Raw genomic sequence first — 16,521 nt, forward strand, 5'->3', positions numbered from 1 at the left:
CTCCGCGGGCGCCTCTCATCACCGTCGCGGCGATTCCGTTCACTCTCTCCGCGTCTTCCTCGATGATCGTTTCTCGATGCGACGACTGCGATCGCATCTCTTGCTCGTCCAAGCGGTGGTGATCACTCGCCGAAGAAAGCGCGCTGCGTTCTCTCGGCTCCGATTCTAAATGCTGCTGTTGCTCTTGTTCTTGATGATGTTGATGATGCTGCTGCTGATGATGATTATGATGATGATGATGCCGTGGATGGAGGTGGTGTTGGGGCTGATGGTGGGGATGGTGGTGGTGGTGATCGGCGGTGGTCGGCGAGAGTGCTTCAGTACCGTAACGATGCATCGTAGAGCGAGGCGCGTGACTGCCGGCCCGATTTTCCTCCGACACCACGGAGACCTCGCTCGGCCGTCCGTTATCCCCACCCTCGGTAACCGATACTTGTCTCGCCCCCGGTTGAACGTACTCGGACGGATGCCGGTGGTGGTGGTGGTGATGGTGGTGGTGGTGGTGGTGATGCTGCTGCTGCTGCTGCTGCTCCTCTTTTCGGTGGGGGGCTTCCGAAACATGCGGTTGCTGTTGCTGTTGCTGTTGATGTTGCTCTAGCCGCTGATCGAACCTCCGCGACGAATCATCGTCGCCTGATTCACCGGCCGCGTATCCACTCCTTTCCATTTCGATCCCCGGGGGGGTTAGTTAAAATTAGGGAGGGTTCGAAATTAACATGGATTCTCTTACCTGTCACGGAGAACGGAATCGTCGTGGTAATCGTCGTAGCCGAGAGAGTGCAACCCATAGGCGGCGCTGATATCGTTTCCGTGTTGCTCTGAAACGGGAATTGCCACCAGTTGAACGCTGCTTCTCTCTGCGATCGCGCCATTTTCAATTCCCCGTTGGCCCGCCTCCAGCACGCCCACTATGACTCCGCCTTGCTCGCTTCCACGCTTTCCGTAATCTAGCTGTTGTTCCCGATCCCGTTCCCGTTCCCGTTCCCGTTCCCGTCCCCGCTCCGTTTCTCTATCTCCTTCTCCTTCTCCTCCTTTTTCTTCTTCCTCTTGGTCTTCTTCTTGCAACTTTTGTCGGCGAAAAAAATCAACGGCCACCGCCGCTCTACCGTCTAACCGTAACAACCTAATCGTTCCTCCGCCATTGTTCCCTTCGATATCATCTCCGACGATCTCCATGACTCTCTCTCATCCGTTCCGTCGTTGTCATCGACGTTGTACTCGGTCAACTCTGTCAACACGAACGTTCATCAAGATAAGCACAGGTAGATCGAAGAGCCGACGATTCGATCGATGAAACGAATACGTTTCATCTGATAACGTTACGTTTCCAAATATACGCCTATTCAATTTACAATTTTATGCTCGGTACGAACAAACTGTTGCTAGCTGGTACATTACAAAAATAACCGGTCGTCGTCGTCGTCGTCGTCGTCGTCGTCGTCGTCGTCGTCGTAGTCGTAGTCATAGTCGTCGTCGTCGTCGTCGTCGTCGTCGTTGTTGTTATCTGTAACTCGTTCGCAATCGTGTGCATATTCGCGCGAGTATTCCACACATCCACACAACCGTCCACAAAACCAATTATTCTCTAGCCGAACTTGAAATAAACGAGTAAATCGAGGAATTGTTTTCTTTTACCAAAGGAATAGGTGGGGTAGCGAAGGTGAATTTTTATAGCGTTAGCTACCCGTACTAACATTTTCATCGATCGTTTAACATTCAACCGACCTTATTGACGTTACCTAATCGAATTGGAAAGGTCAGGCTCGGTGGATTATCTGACTCGTCTCGTCTCGTCTCGTCTCGTCTCGTCTCGCATATTTTTCGCGAAAAGGAAGATGGATAGCATCGAATCGAGGAATATAATATCATAATCTCGGATCGCGTACTTAACGAAGGCAAAGCTCCATTGTTGCGCGGTCGAATATAAACTAGAGAGCGGAGCGAGCCCGTGGAGACGTAAAAGCCACGACCCCGATTAATCACTCGGCAAGAAAATACGCGATCACCGCGACGCGGACCTCGACGCGTAGCCTCTTTCTCGCTCGCATCGCAAAACAGTTCACCGTACCATCGCTCGGAAACCTATTGCTGACCTCTCTATACACACGTACAGATATTATGTACACACGTATTTAGTTATCGTATTATAACGCTCGTTTCGAAAACGCACTGAAACGTATCTCCGTACGTTTCATGTGTATGGCGCAGAACCGAGCCATTCTCCGAGTACGAAAAGAGAGACTTTTTCTAAAAAGAAATATTAACTCTCTAGTCTCTGGTAACCTCTCTGCTAACGTGGGTGTGAAGCGCGTAGCCGTGATGGCAAAAGAAGAGACTCCTCGTTGGTCGAGCGGAAGACGTTTTCTACAACGGGGGCAGAGGTTGCTCTTATCTTCTTGGCCCCATAAAAACGTTCACTGTTACCCGCGACGTAAGCGACCGAGACGCTTCGATCATTCGAAATCGATGCGCAACGATTTACAGATCGACGGAACAGCCCTGCCATTCACCGTTCTTGTTATTATACCTATGCCTATGCCTGTAACCTGATTTTCATCGGTTAGCCAGCGCCACGTCCTACGCGTCCTACTACCGGCTCGAATTACCCTCGCGTTTTTTACCAAATACAGAATCCCCGGTCTCGGATTCGTTTAGCCCCATTAACTTTTCTCGAGACGGAACCGAAAGAAAAGCAGCAAGAAAGGCGGGAAAAAAGATTCGAGCAAAAGACCAATTAATTACGATTTTTGTTCGTCAAGTATGATTTAGGTCGACGTCGGTAAGTAATCACGTGCCGCGAAACAACCGAGGACGCAGACTGCTTGGCGTAACACGAGAAGGGAAGCGAGAAGAGAAGGCGTGCGCGCGATCAAGCGCCACCGTGTGAAATAGAATAATAATACCGTTCGAAGAATAAAAATCAAGTTCGATCGAGATTCCAGTGAGAAACGAAAAGTTGGAATTCGAAGCGAGGGGGAGCGGAACGGTACTAATAAATCAGTCGTCGAGAGGTCATAGGTCGTAACCGGTGCCCCGCTATATTCACATCCAGCCCGTAATGGGGTATTAAGTCGAGAGGATTTTCGAGTTAATTTTCCAGCCTCCGCTCGCAGCTGTGGATCGGAGTATCGTATGCCTTCACCATCCATCGGAAAGATAAAGCGAGACCTTTCGCTTTCTCGAGTTGTTCTTTAAGAGTAAAACCGGGGCGGTGTAGGTGACAACACAATTGGTATTATAGGTGAGCCGAACGAGAGTGCGAGAGGGGATGGGCGAAAATTGTTTACGTAGCAGGCAAACAGGCAGGCAGCCAGGCAAAGTAAGCAAAGCGAGAGCAAAGCGAGCAAAGCAAGCAAAGCAAGCAAAGCGAGCAAAGCAGCCAGGAGGTCGGCCGGGTGGGTAGGTTTACGGTACGTATTCGCTGGCCTGCCATCGAGCAGCACTTCTGACGTCACATCCTGCACGAGCGGGCGGACATCCGGTTTCGTTGCCGGACTCCTGTCCCCGAGCGATAATAAAATCTACGTTTGTTAAGGGAAAAGAAAGAACGGACTCGCGCGTTCACGGTCCAGAGACGGAGAGAGAAATGGCAATTTTTCTTTTTTTTTTTTTCTTTTTTTTTTTTCTTTAACACAATAATTTAACGCGATCACGATACTTAAAATACTTAAAAATCCTTACGGATTTACCATTAAAACATCTGTTTTGCATAGCGCAACGCTCGCCGATTCTCGTGCGTAGCCAGGTACAGGTAGGTATAGGTAGGTAGCGTGCAGAAAAGGGAGGCTTGCGCACTCGCATCGGATTTACCGTTTTAGATGAAACGGTGTCTGGTCAGCGTAGATAACTGCTCGTGTGCGAACCAGGGGCGTTTTCGGGGCGGTGTTCGCGTTCCTGAGGGACTCGCGGTGGTTCGGTTTTCCCGCGGCAGAAACCAGACACGGTCCCTCCTCGTTCGAAGACGAGCGCATCGACCAGAAATTACCGCGTTTCGAGGAGATAACGCCCGCATATGTCTACGGAACGAAACCTGCCAACCATACGAAATCGCAACTTTAACCCCAACTTTCCGTTTCCTTTTCTTTTTTCGTTCCCCCGTTACGGTCTCGGGACAGCGGATTGTTCAGCTGTCTCCTTCATCGCGACGAAAAGAAAAAATCTGCGTTTGCAAAGGACTCGATCGCGAGTCGCACCACCCCCTACCGTCTGTTTTCGAAACAACGCTAGGAGAACAATGTGCGGAGATGGAGCAGGAGGAAGAAGAAGAAGAAGAAGAAGAAGAAGAAGAAGAAATGATGATGGAGTAACAGAAAGGAAAGAATGCCAACAATGTCGCGGTTTATCTGCGCGTCCTTGGCTAATCTCTGTCCGTGAAAGATTACCCTATCACCGAGAGTTATGCTATGTCTCTGGCGCTTGTTGTACGTAGGCGTTTCTATCGACTCTTCTATCTCTTCTATCTCTCCCTCCCTCCCTGTCCAAACAGTCGAAAAACAACTAGTTTTTCTCCTTCCTAATAATACTAATAATACCGATCGTTATACTTTGTTGTACACGCAGAGTAGAAGAATCTCGTTGTGGCCGGTGGACACTCGCGTACGAGGACAATCCGACAATAAATTGGTAATTATGGTTCACGTATGCATGACGTAGAAAAAGAAAAAAAAATGGTAAGTTGCGACGTTCATCGACGGAGAATCGGGAATTTAAATGGTAGACGGTAGACAACTGATTGACAAGTAGTATCGAGCGAGTAAGACGGAGAAGGGCAAAGAAAACGAGGCTTAACGCCAAACGAGGCAGGACGATGCGCGCGCGTTACGTTGGGTCATGCTGCGAAGCGTTATCGCGGGACCGGCGGTCGGCCGATACCTTATCTGGAGTAGTTGCACACCGACAGTGGCTCCCAACTTGTGTGCCCATCCTGTGATTCTCTCTCTCTCTCTCTCCCACTTCGTAGAAAAAATCAGTCTGAAATCATTTGAAATCCGTTGCTACTCGAATTTCGATCGATCCACGAACGACAGCTGCGACAGATATCGAAAGGGAACCGGAAAAGAGAACGGATTCTCGGTCGATCGATAAAGAAAACGCGTAGTTGAGCGAAAACTGTCCAAAGCCGTGATCGTTTCCATCGTGTTCGATCGGAACGGTTAGGGTTACAGACACCGCGAGGATCACGAGACGACGCACCAAACGGCTGATCCGGACTAGACTAATTGCAAGCTGCTAGCCGATTCTTCGGTATATATCGCGAGATAAGTGGTATCGTGCTGGGCTGGTGCATCACGACCGATAGAACACCACCCACCCACCGTTTCGTTTACCATCCAACCGAGATGGAAAAACTCCTCTTCTTCTTCTTCTTCTTCTTCTTCTTCTTCGTCTTCTTTTTCTCAATTCGGAATTGGGAGGAAAAAACGATACGATTTCAGTAGTCGACTGAGAAAGTTGCATGAGAAAATTTCATATTTTCGACGTTATTACGTCGAACCGTTCGCGTTACCGGTTTTCAACTTAGCGGCCATTTTCAAGCATCCATGATGCACCTCCTACTCTTTCTCCTACTCTCTTCCTGCTATCATTCATGACCATCCACGAATATACCGATATCGCACCTCGTTTAAACGTAACAAGTCGTAAGTCGAAGAGAGAAATAAGTTATTTTTCCATCGGTACGAGCAACGGTTTTAAACGAATCTTCTCAACGAATAAACGCCAACGTCGCTAATATCGTGCTATTATTGCGTACGTTGACCCATGACGAGGCAACATGTCCGCCTCGAATGATAGAAAAACTCCGATAACAGGATTGGACTTGGACCCTCCGGACTAATGTAATGTAATTCGTTTTGCGTAAAACGTACAGCTTTTACGTCACTCTCGAAAATTCTCTCGACTCTGATGGCGACCGATCCTCGTCCAAAAGACGGTCCCGCGATACGTCCACGTAGTTGGTAGCGCGCGTAGAACTACTACCTCCAACAATCGTATCGTCGCGCGCCTCGACGCTACCAGCTACCGCTACCTAGTCTTCGTCACGGACAAAAATCTTGTTCCTCGATTCGCAAACGACAGACGACGATAGCTACCAATGCGTTATCGCTCCCAGTAATAGAGTTATCGGTCTGATATCCAACGTATATACATACCCCACGATCGGCCCAGGTTCCCAGTGACACGCGGACCATCGTCGCCCGTTCTTAACGCATTCCCTTCCCTAACCAATTTTCTTCTTTTTTACCTTCGAATCATTTTCTGCCGCCGGCGTATAACGTACAATAGGTAGGTACTTACCAACAACAATTCACGACACACTCTCCTCTCCTCTCCTCTCCTCTCCTCTCCTCTCCTCTCCTCTCCTCTCCTATTTAAAAACCGTTCCTTAAGTAATTGAAATTACTCTTTGCCAACCGATTACCATCGGTTACACGTTTACCACTGTTCTAAGATCGAAAGCGAGGCTGACGTGCATTATGTACACATAGAGGAGAACCAGTGACCAGAATGAAACTAACGGAGGGGTACTTGCTTGTTCGCTCGAGCGGGCGGGCGTGAGCGGGCGTGAGCGCGCGCGAGCGCGCGCGAGCGAGCGAGCGAGCAACCGAACAACCGAGGGAGAGAGAGAGAGAGAGAGAGCGACGAGGAATGATCGAATCAATTGGTATCGAATCGAATCGAATCGAATCGAATAAATGGCATTTGATCGGACCGAATTCGACTGGGACCGAAAATAAATGAATTTTGCAAACGGACAGACACCCCACCTTACCGGTCTCTCTCTCTCTCTCTCTCTCTCTCTCTCTCTCTATATATATATATATATATATATATATATATATATATATATATAGGTATGATATATGGGATACATACGTATATATATATAAACGGCAGCCGACGACGCCGTGTGGGGACACGCGCGATCGTTTCAACGTGGATCATCGACGTGGATCACCGTGGTTCGTCTGCATTTCGTCCCATACATCCTATCGAACGTGTTTCGCAAACACACCGACATCCCCCTTCCCCGGCAATCCCTCCAACCGGTACCTTTTTCATTCTACACCTCCCCTTCACCACCCATCCTTTTAACTGACTTCCCTTCTGATATCTCCTCCCCCTTTTTTCCTTTCTCCTCCTCTTCCTCCTCCTTTCGATTGGTAACGCGGCTGCGCCAGCAGACTCATACTTTTCCGCTTTAGTTTGAAACTTGGATTATTAGCAAAACAATCCGATCCGTTTACGCGATTTATTACAATTCCCGATGAGTCACGAGCTCTTTTAAACATTTCCAAATTACGTACAACGATTGCAACGATACAACAACGTTACGGAAAGCCGTACAGCTCGAAACAAAAGGCCAGACTCGTTCCGTAAAGAGCATTGTTTACCGGCATGATTCATATTGGTCTATGACCTTATAACCTGTGCAACGCTTATGCATACACAACGACTCTCTATTCTTTTAGGTTCAACGACGTGTACATATTTGCTGGTACAACAGCAGAGGTGAGTAAGAAAACGGAATGGAGGAATGTCGCTGTTTTCATTTAAATCAATCAGAGAAATATTTCAGATGAAAAACCAGCGAGAGACGGTCGGTCATCCAACGTCACTGTTAACCGCACCGCAGCGCACTGCATCGAACCAAGTCGCAACGAATAGGGTCAAGCTCAAATTGCCAGCCTTTCTTTACGACTTTTCTACCGATCGCTTATTGTTTTCTGAGGAAAACAATCAACCATCTACCGACACCACCTATACGAAACGCGCTACCCAACCGACTTGCCGCTTCTAACCGACGACTACGGTGTTACAATTATGTACAATTTGGATCATTGGCAAATTCTCTCTACTATTAATGTTTCGTATACAACATCCGAAATCTATCGTCCAACGATTACTAGATGGATTAAACGTATAACGCTAGTTTTTATTCAAGGTAGAAACATATAAACCGTGTTACCGCGTAACTTGGGAGAAAAGATGAGCGATTAGAGAATCAGTCAAAGGTCGACAACGTTGAACGATAGGCGTCAGCCACCGACATTATTTTTCCATATATATATATATATATATATATATATATATATATATATATATATATATATATATATATATATATATATATATATATATATATATATACATTTACGCGAGTATTTACGCATGTATCAACTCGGCAAGGAAAGAACCAAGCGTATCGTTACCAATTGATAATAGCCGTTGGTATATTTTAAACAAGCTCGCGCTCGGACTTGGATACTTGTACGACTACGCGCGTATTGTGTTTATCGTTTCGTACTTAACACGCATCCCCGTCGAATCGATATATATATATACATATATCTAAAAATCTAAAAAATATAAGAAATTGAGAAACAACAAATACGGTTCCTTTCTATGGCATATACTTTATTTTCCTTTTATATACGAGCATTCTGTTCAATTCTAATCAAAGTTTACCGGCGTCGCCAATCAATTGCCGCTACGTACGATTCAAATTATTCAAACTTAATAACATTATGCAATCCACGTTATGAAACGCGCGCGTTTCTATACCCAATGAACGATCCGCCGGATCCTTGATCAACGAAAACTTTTTCACCGCCATATCCACCATATAAAGAAAAATCGAATCGAAACGAAGCGAAAGGGCGTTTTAAAGGGAGTGAGTAATAATAACGACATACGATGTAATGAGAAATGATACAGAATCGGATAACCCAGTTCGTACGATGTTTCTTTAATAAAAAATAAACAAACAAAACGATCTTATAAACGCAATGGTGTGCAGAGGAAGTATAATCGGGAATAGAAGGGAATCGGTTGGGCATCGTCCATCTTGGTTCAGAGAAACTTGCGTTGAACGAGACAAAGCACAAAATCGTGGCAGCACTCCATTGTTCTTCATCGTCCCGTCATTTGGCTAGATTACGTACGTACGCGATCCGTACTAGACTATGCACTATTCTTAACCAATTATCAATCCACAACCCAGTCTAAACTGTTGTTTACTATGATTTATCATACCACTTAACGCGAACGTAAACGGTAATGGCTGTAATTTCTTTTCCAAAACAGCGCCCACCGTCCAATTTGTATCTACGCTTCCTATGAAAATGAAACCATTCGAATACGTTAAAGGGGCCTTAACAACGAAACGAAAACAAATTCGTACATTATCGTACATGTACATCGTTATACCTCTGTATATTAAATCTGCCTTTGGTAAATCGATTTGATAGGCAATAGTACCGGTTGCTTCCTGTATTCTGCTATTTATTTCCAATTCTACGCCAACCTGCAACTGTTGACTAGCTTTCTGATGGAAACAAAGATGACAGCCGGACAGACCTACGAGAGAACGACAGAGGATTTCTTACTGCGAGATTCCAACAACTCATATAGGTTACGCACCTAAGCTACCGCTAATCGTCGAATCCCCATTCGTGTATCTACCAGCAGCTGAGAGAACAGTTATATGACCTCCTGGTACAGCTGGACCACGCTGGTACGCCAGTTCTCCACCGAGCGCGACTGACGGAGTTATACTTTGAAGATAGTGCATTACGAAAACGCCTGCGGAGCATGTTGTTCGGTACCATGAGTGTGGCATTTTCTACATTTTCGTTTCTTTCCCTTCCCTGATCGTTCACTCACCAGAATCGTTGAGTATGTCCGGGTTGCCCAAAGTTAAAGAGACCGTGTACGCATCGCCACGATAATCAGTCGTCATTTGAACAGCGGTAAATTTACTTTTCTGTACTTGCGTGGCCAATTTTCCCCTCAATCTTTGACCAAACTGATGAATAATATTAGCATTAAGATTACCGCTTGGATCTATATCGCCCAACAATACCGGATAGGCCTCCGCGGGAACTGGTTGCTGAGTACCAACGTACGTTGCTCCGAACCTAAACACAATTAAACGTTGTACATTCTATTCGATGGTTGGCGACCATCGAACCCGAATCTTACCTGTATCCGGATTGCGTTATGGCACTCATACTTATTGTGTGCGAAATTTGAAAGTGGTTGCTAAGACCTTTATTGAACATCACTTTTGCACCCTCAAAGTTTGAAGGAAATACATCTGCCAATTTATTAATGCCGATTATTAAATTAATAACAAATTAACTTGCACTTGGATGGAGAGATCAGAAAAGATCAGAAAACGTAATAGTAATACATTTTTACCTTTACACTTCTTATGCAGATCCTCGATGGTGCCGGGATTTTTCAAATTATCGAAGTATCTGCTGGACGAGTGTAATCCATCGGAAGTATCTGATTTTTCTAAATTTGGTAATAAACCTGTGGTCGGAGGCGGCGGCGGTGATGGCGATGGTGATGGTGCAGGAGATACTACAGTGGCTGCTAATACATTGCCCATTTTTCCTAAAATTTTCTTTCCTCTTTCCCTCTCCTCTACAAATGATCCACCACCGGAAATTCTTTACTTCCACGCTATACTTGCACTATATCCTCGCGGCAAACCACCCTTAAACATTTACTGCATATATGTGCACACACATATATAAATATATATCGACACGTGTATATATTTATATAGATGTAATAAATAAATATACATAAAGAAAGAGAGAAAAAGAGAGAGAGAGAGAGAGAGAGAGAGAGAGAGAGAGAGAGAGAGAGAGAGAAATCGTCGATGAAAAATCTCACGTTTAATTGAAACAGCGTGCTTCTCTACCTAAGCCGCCATTTGTGAAAGACGGCAACCACTGCCGCTCGGACCACGAGATATCTTTGTATCATCTCGAAATATCCCTATTAAAATAGGAACATCGGGTCGATACTCAAGAAACGAGCGAAATCAACCAATGAGAAATCAACGGGATGAAATAATCTCGCGCGTGCTATCCGTTTATTTACGACTCTATGGCCATATGAAAACCGACGTAGAGCTAGAGCTAGTGTATCGTACGTGCCGGATATTCGATTGATCGAAACGGTCTAAAATTATTTCTTTCGCGAAACGATAGATAGAAGGTGAACACTTTTACGAAACGACAGATAAAAGATATGCATCCGTGAAATGTAAAAACGGTGAACGCCGAAACCGAATAGAAAGTTAACGATTGGTGGCAGCCTGGAGGGAGCGAGAGATCAAAGAACCGTGGACTGCGGACTGTGGGCTGCGGAAAGCAGGCACGGGCCAGTCAGTCCACCAAACAAAACATGGACGCCGTAGAAATAAACGCGTCCGCTTCGTCGCAGAACGAAAGGCCGATCGTATCGACGGTAGAAATATGCCGTGTTTGCCTCCTCGGTAATCTGATCATGCGGGACTTATTCCTGGAAACCGAGGTTGCGTCCCTTTCAGCAAAGGCGATGAGTTTCGCCAACGTTAAGGTTAGACACGTAATTTCGAGGTTACGCAGTACGAACCGTAAGATCAAACCATCCAACACCCGTGACGTTCCGTACTTCTACGTTATTACCAGATATCTTTTCAATGGAAAACGGAATCGGTTTATCTTTCGCATACCGTACCGAATTTTGGCTAATTTGCAAAATTACACAATTTTTAACAGTCACATCTTTTAGATGCTACCCGGAGATGGATTACCGACACGTGTCTGCTGTATATGCGCGGACAAACTGGAATCCGCGTACGAGTTCAAGTTACAAGTAGAACAAGCTGACACGGTTCTCAGAGAGAGATTCGTTACCGTCAACATGAAAGAAGAGGAGCTCTTTTTCAACGAAGTCGAGGTACACTTGAACGAAGAAGGACGGAACGACAACGCGGATCAAGTACACGTCAAGAATAATTACCAAAATACCTGCGAAACGCTTGCATCGATATCTAGGGCAGAAAACGCGACACTACTCAAGGAACAACTAGCATTATTTCAAGTAGAAAAATTGACCGACCAACAAGAAACAGACATGAGAGGTAAAAAAAATAGTTTGTACATTCGATATTAAGAAAGATCGCGTACCTGTCGTTAATAGACCTTTCGCGTTTCCCAGAACAAACCACCAACGTGGTAATGGAGGAAGTAATCCATCAGACGGAACAAACATCGGTAGATTGCCTAAGTCATCAAGTAGGAGAAGAAGAAGAAGAAGAAGAAGAAGAAGAAGAAGAAGAAGAAGAAGAGGAGGAGGAGGAGGAAGAGGAAGATAAAATGATTACAGACGATCCAAAGGACGAAGAAATGTTGAAACATGGAAACAGAGATAACGATTGTCTTGAAAATATCCCAACTGTGGAACACGATTATATATTACAGCAGGAATGTATATTGTCTAGTGGAAATCGGCAACACGAGGAGGAAGAATTGCCGGAAGTGCCGGAGGAGGAAGAAGAGGAGGAGGAAGAGGAAGAAGAGGAGGAGGAGGAGGATGAAGAGGAGGGCGAAGAGGACGAGGAGGAGCACGAAGAAGAAGAACAACGACAGCAACGTCAACAACTTAGCTCCGAAGAATCGTTCCAGCGCCAAGACTGTACCGAATACGTAAATCTATCGGTAAAGGCGGCTAATGCGACAACGAATCGTCAAGTCGAAGAGGATGCAATCGAGGAGAAATCGGATAAGGTAGAACAGGAATCTCATTACTCGAATGAAAAAACTAGAAGAAGTAAACGTAAATTAGTTCGACGAAATGTCGCAACGAAACGAGACTCCGACGAGGAGAATTATTTCGAGAATTTGAATTTGAGCTCGAGACTGAAGAAAGTTCAAACTTCCGATCAGTCGGAAAAATTTTTTTTTCTCTGCTATCTGTGCGATAAAGAATTTTTATCGAAGAACGTTTTAAGGGAACATATGCATTCTCACGAAGAAGTACGAACAGCATTGGCTTTGAAAAAAACACCGGACACCCTGCAAAAGAACCCCGGTGCGTGTAATCCCGTAAAGTCGCCTCCGTCGGGTAAGAGATCGAACAAGTGTCCGTATTGCGGTAAACAGTACATATACATAATCTCGTTCAGTAAACATTTGAAGAAACACGAAAGAGAAAAAGAAGAACCGATGCCTTTGGAAATTTCATTCCACGAACACGATTACAGTTTAGATTTTGACGACTACGAAACTGCGCGGCGACATTTGAGTTCGGAATATCGAAAAAGATCCAAACAGAAAAGAGAAATCGGTGGCAAAAGATGTACGGAGACAGAGGAAGGGGCTGAAACCGAACGGATAGAGGTGAAGGAAGAGTTAGGAAAAGAGAACGAACAGAAAAGAGGGAACGGGGAGGATGGCGGGCAGGGCAACAATATCAACGACAACAGCGGCGGAGACGATGACGGTGACAGAGAAGATTCCAATCGACAGAACAACAGAAAAGGGAAACAGAAGAACGGTTGTGTTCGTACGCAAGCTTTCGCGTGCGATAAATGTTTGGAAAAATTTTACACGAAACGAGGATTACAAAAACACGCGATCTCGCATGTTCCTCTTAGATGCAGCGTCTGCGAACAAGAATTTGATTCGCTGGAAAAACTAAGAAACCATCGAGCGAAACACGTGGTCGAAGGTGTATTAACCGAGCAAGAATTGTCGATCGACAAAGCGGCGGATCGTTGTTACGAAACAAAGCAGAGAGAAGAGGCGGAAGAAAGTAAACGTGGGATAAAGGATGAAGAAGCGGCGGAATTGTTTTGGACAGAAAGTAATGGATCGAAGAAAAAAAACGACAGGTAGGTAAGAAGCAAAGATTTTTGGAGAATACGTATCTCGATTCGTTCTGATAATAATATCATGTCGTGTTGTTTAGAAACATGGGCACGCATCGTCATTCAGAGACCGAATATAATTGCAAGGTGTGCTGGCAACGGTTCGCGACAAGGGATCTTCTACGAAAACATACGGAGCAACAACACGAACGCTCAAAATCCTACAAATGTACAGAGTGTAACAAAGCGTTTGGTAATGAGCTTACTTTACGTAATCATTTGATAGCTACTAGTCACACAACTTTTCTACACGGGCAAGAATACGATCCCAACAAACGTATTAAAAGAGTCGCTGCAAAGGCCGCGGAGAAAATAATCGATAAAATCACAAGTGACACCGGTTTGGAGGATTACGACGACGACGACGACGACGACGACGACGACGACAACGACGACGACGACGAGGAAGAAGAAGAAGAAGACGAAGACGAAGAAGAAGGAGGAAGAGGAGGAAGAAGAGGGGGAGGAGGAGGAGAAGAAGAAGATGAAGGGACCGAGAACGGCAATCGTGGTAAATCCAACGTGGATCGTCATAGCGTGTACGGTGGTGGTCGGGGTAAGCGAGAAACGAACCACCCCCAAAGGATTAGACAGAATTATAGGAAAGAATTCGAATGCGAAAGTTGCAATAAAAAATGCGGTTCGAGGCAATCGTTAACGAAACATATGGAACAACACGTGAAAGGCGAGCAGCAACGGGCGTCGATCAAGTCGGAAAAGCAAGAACAGTCGGGAGATAAGAAGGAGAAGGAACGGCAAAAAAATGCAAACCCCAACGAGGAGATAGGTAGAGAGGATAACAACCGGGAGAACAAAGATGACGACTACGATTCGGATTTCGAAAGCGGATTGGATTGGCCAATGGACAATCACGAGTGTGCGAAATGCAAAAAACGATATAGCACGAAAAAATCGTTGTTACGTCATCAATTGTTACACGAGGAGCCAAACTTTGAATGCGACATTTGTAACGTGAAATTTTACCGTAAGGACAAACTGAAAGTCCATTACGACAAGTGTTCGGAAAAGAATCCGGATCAAGTGAGAAAGTGTAACATTTGCGGGGACAGTTTCGAGAACAATGAAATTTTGCGGGAGCACAGATCGAAACACGTGACCGAGGGCATACTCACGGAGGAGGATTTAAGAGACATCGAGCCGCGGCCGGCGGAGAAAAAGCCCGGCGAGAAAGTGGGTAGGAAGAGGAGAACCGACATCGTTGGACTTGAGTGCACCGAGTGCAACAAACGATACACGTCGAGGAAAGGACTGTTGAGACACATTCAAGTCCACGAGGGTAAGAAATACCTCTGCGATATATGCCCGAAAAAGTTTTACAGAAGGGAACATCTAAAGATTCACGTGGCGAAACACAATATGATAAAACCGTACAAGTGTACACGGTGCACGAAGCGTTTCATTAAAGAGGAACAACTGACCAGCCATTTGTCGAAACACGACCGGACGTTCAAGAAGAACAAGGAAACGGACAGCTCGAAGAGGTTCCTTTGCGAGATTTGTTCAAAAAGTTTCACGCAGTCGACGACGTTGATCGCCCATCTAAGGGCTCATAACGGTATCAAGCCGTACGTCTGCGAGGTATGCTCCCGACCGTTCACAACGAACGCCTATCTAAAGATGCACATGAGAACGCATACGCAGGAACGGCCGTACATTTGCCAGTACTGTTCGCGAGCGTTCGCTCGGGCTGACACGCTCGCCAATCATTTGACCTCGCACACTGGCGAGGCCAAGTATCACTGCAAGTACTGCCCGAAGAACTTCCGCCGCCTCAAGTCCCTCAAGGAGCACGTTTTCATTCACACCGGTCAAAGACCTTACGCGTGCCCGACCTGTGACCGCCGGTTCAACAATAACGGAAGTCGGTACGCTCACAGCAAGAGGTGTAAACAAAACTTTGTTCAAAATCAAAATCGCGCTCAAACGTTGACCGCGCAAGTGCAACCGGCTCAAACTCAGCAAAGGGTGCTACAACAGGCTACCACCCTTGCTCAAGGTCAGCTGATGAAGCCACAAAATATTAAAACCATCACCATTACCAGACAAACCGAACCGGTTACCGCTCATCAAACGGTTATGCAACACCAAGAGATTTTGATGCCTTTGATCCTTCCTCTCACGGTCACGCTCGCGGACGTTGGCGAAGAAGTTATATTACCGGAAGGAACAAAAATATTTACCACCTCTTAACTTTAACAACTTCCCTCCCCTCCCCTCCTCCTCTTATCCTTTTCGTATCTCTCCTGCGCACGCGCGCGACAAATATGAATATAAACGGATCGAAAGAGAGACACACAGAGAGAGAGAGAGAGAGAGAGAGAGAGAGAGAGAGAGAGAGAGAGAGAGAGAGAGAGAGAGAGAGAGAGAGAGGAAGTAGGACCCGGACAAGGTCCTAACAGAAAGAAGCGTTGTACAATCCCTGCTGTTTTGTTTTCTTTATATTTAAATACGAGACCCTGTAAACTGTAGGGGAGTTTTATTTTACGGAAACCTCTTTCGAACACCTTACCGCTAAAATCTACGAGAGGACGCAACGTTTCTCTCTCTCTCTCTCTCTCTCTCTCTCTCTCTCTCTCTCTCTCTCTCTCTCTCTCTCTCCCCCTCCCTCTCCACGTGATCGATCGATCGAGCTTTGAAAACCCCCGTGTGGTCTCTTGTCTTTCCTTGGTGTAGTCCCTCTTCGATTCTTCGTTTCGAATCCGTTAATCATTTTTAAATGTAATCGAACGTAATGCAGATTTTAATAGCGGTAGCAATTCCTCTTGAATTCGCTACGAAACGGTGGC

General features: G+C 45.8%; 3 protein-coding genes and 1 long non-coding RNA gene across 4 annotated transcripts in view; 2 read left to right on the top strand and 2 right to left on the bottom strand.

The window, feature by feature from the left end:
* LOC143424928 (uncharacterized) overlaps positions 1-667 on the bottom strand; it is a 10,994-nt gene extending 10,327 nt beyond the window's left edge. Inside the window, exon 1 of the mRNA XM_076897321.1 lies at positions 1-667. This exon is cut by the window's left edge and continues 685 nt beyond it. Coding sequence (XP_076753436.1) covers positions 1-667 — 667 coding nt within the window.
* Positions 668-6,921: 6,254 nt separating this feature from the next.
* On the top strand, positions 6,922-7,749 carry LOC143424643 (uncharacterized). Its single transcript, XR_013101955.1, has 3 exons — positions 6,922-6,962; positions 7,473-7,512; positions 7,580-7,749. It is a non-coding gene; the product is annotated as an uncharacterized LOC143424643 (long non-coding RNA).
* A 980-nt stretch (positions 7,750-8,729) lies between these two features.
* On the bottom strand, positions 8,730-10,426 carry LOC143424639 (mitochondrial import receptor subunit TOM40 homolog 1). Its single transcript, XM_076896823.1, has 6 exons — positions 10,204-10,426; positions 9,985-10,099; positions 9,667-9,920; positions 9,424-9,585; positions 9,211-9,360; positions 8,730-9,117 (listed from the first exon to the last, which is right to left on the bottom strand). The coding sequence occupies exons 1-6, from the start codon at positions 10,397-10,399 to the stop codon at positions 8,978-8,980; spliced, it is 1,017 nt and encodes a 338-aa protein (XP_076752938.1). The 5' UTR covers positions 10,400-10,426; the 3' UTR covers positions 8,730-8,977.
* A 669-nt stretch (positions 10,427-11,095) lies between these two features.
* On the top strand, positions 11,096-15,950 carry LOC143424637 (uncharacterized). The gene is made up of 5 exons (XM_076896822.1): positions 11,096-11,379; positions 11,575-11,926; positions 12,004-12,080; positions 12,147-13,678; positions 13,756-15,950. The coding sequence occupies exons 1-5, from the start codon at positions 11,206-11,208 to the stop codon at positions 15,923-15,925; spliced, it is 4,305 nt and encodes a 1,434-aa protein (XP_076752937.1). The 5' UTR covers positions 11,096-11,205; the 3' UTR covers positions 15,926-15,950.
* The last annotated feature ends 571 nt before the right edge of the window (positions 15,951-16,521 follow it).

The sequence above is a fragment of the Xylocopa sonorina genome, chromosome 6 (assembly GCF_050948175.1).
Source record: "Xylocopa sonorina isolate GNS202 chromosome 6, iyXylSono1_principal, whole genome shotgun sequence".
Taxonomy (NCBI): domain Eukaryota; kingdom Metazoa; phylum Arthropoda; class Insecta; order Hymenoptera; family Apidae; genus Xylocopa; species Xylocopa sonorina.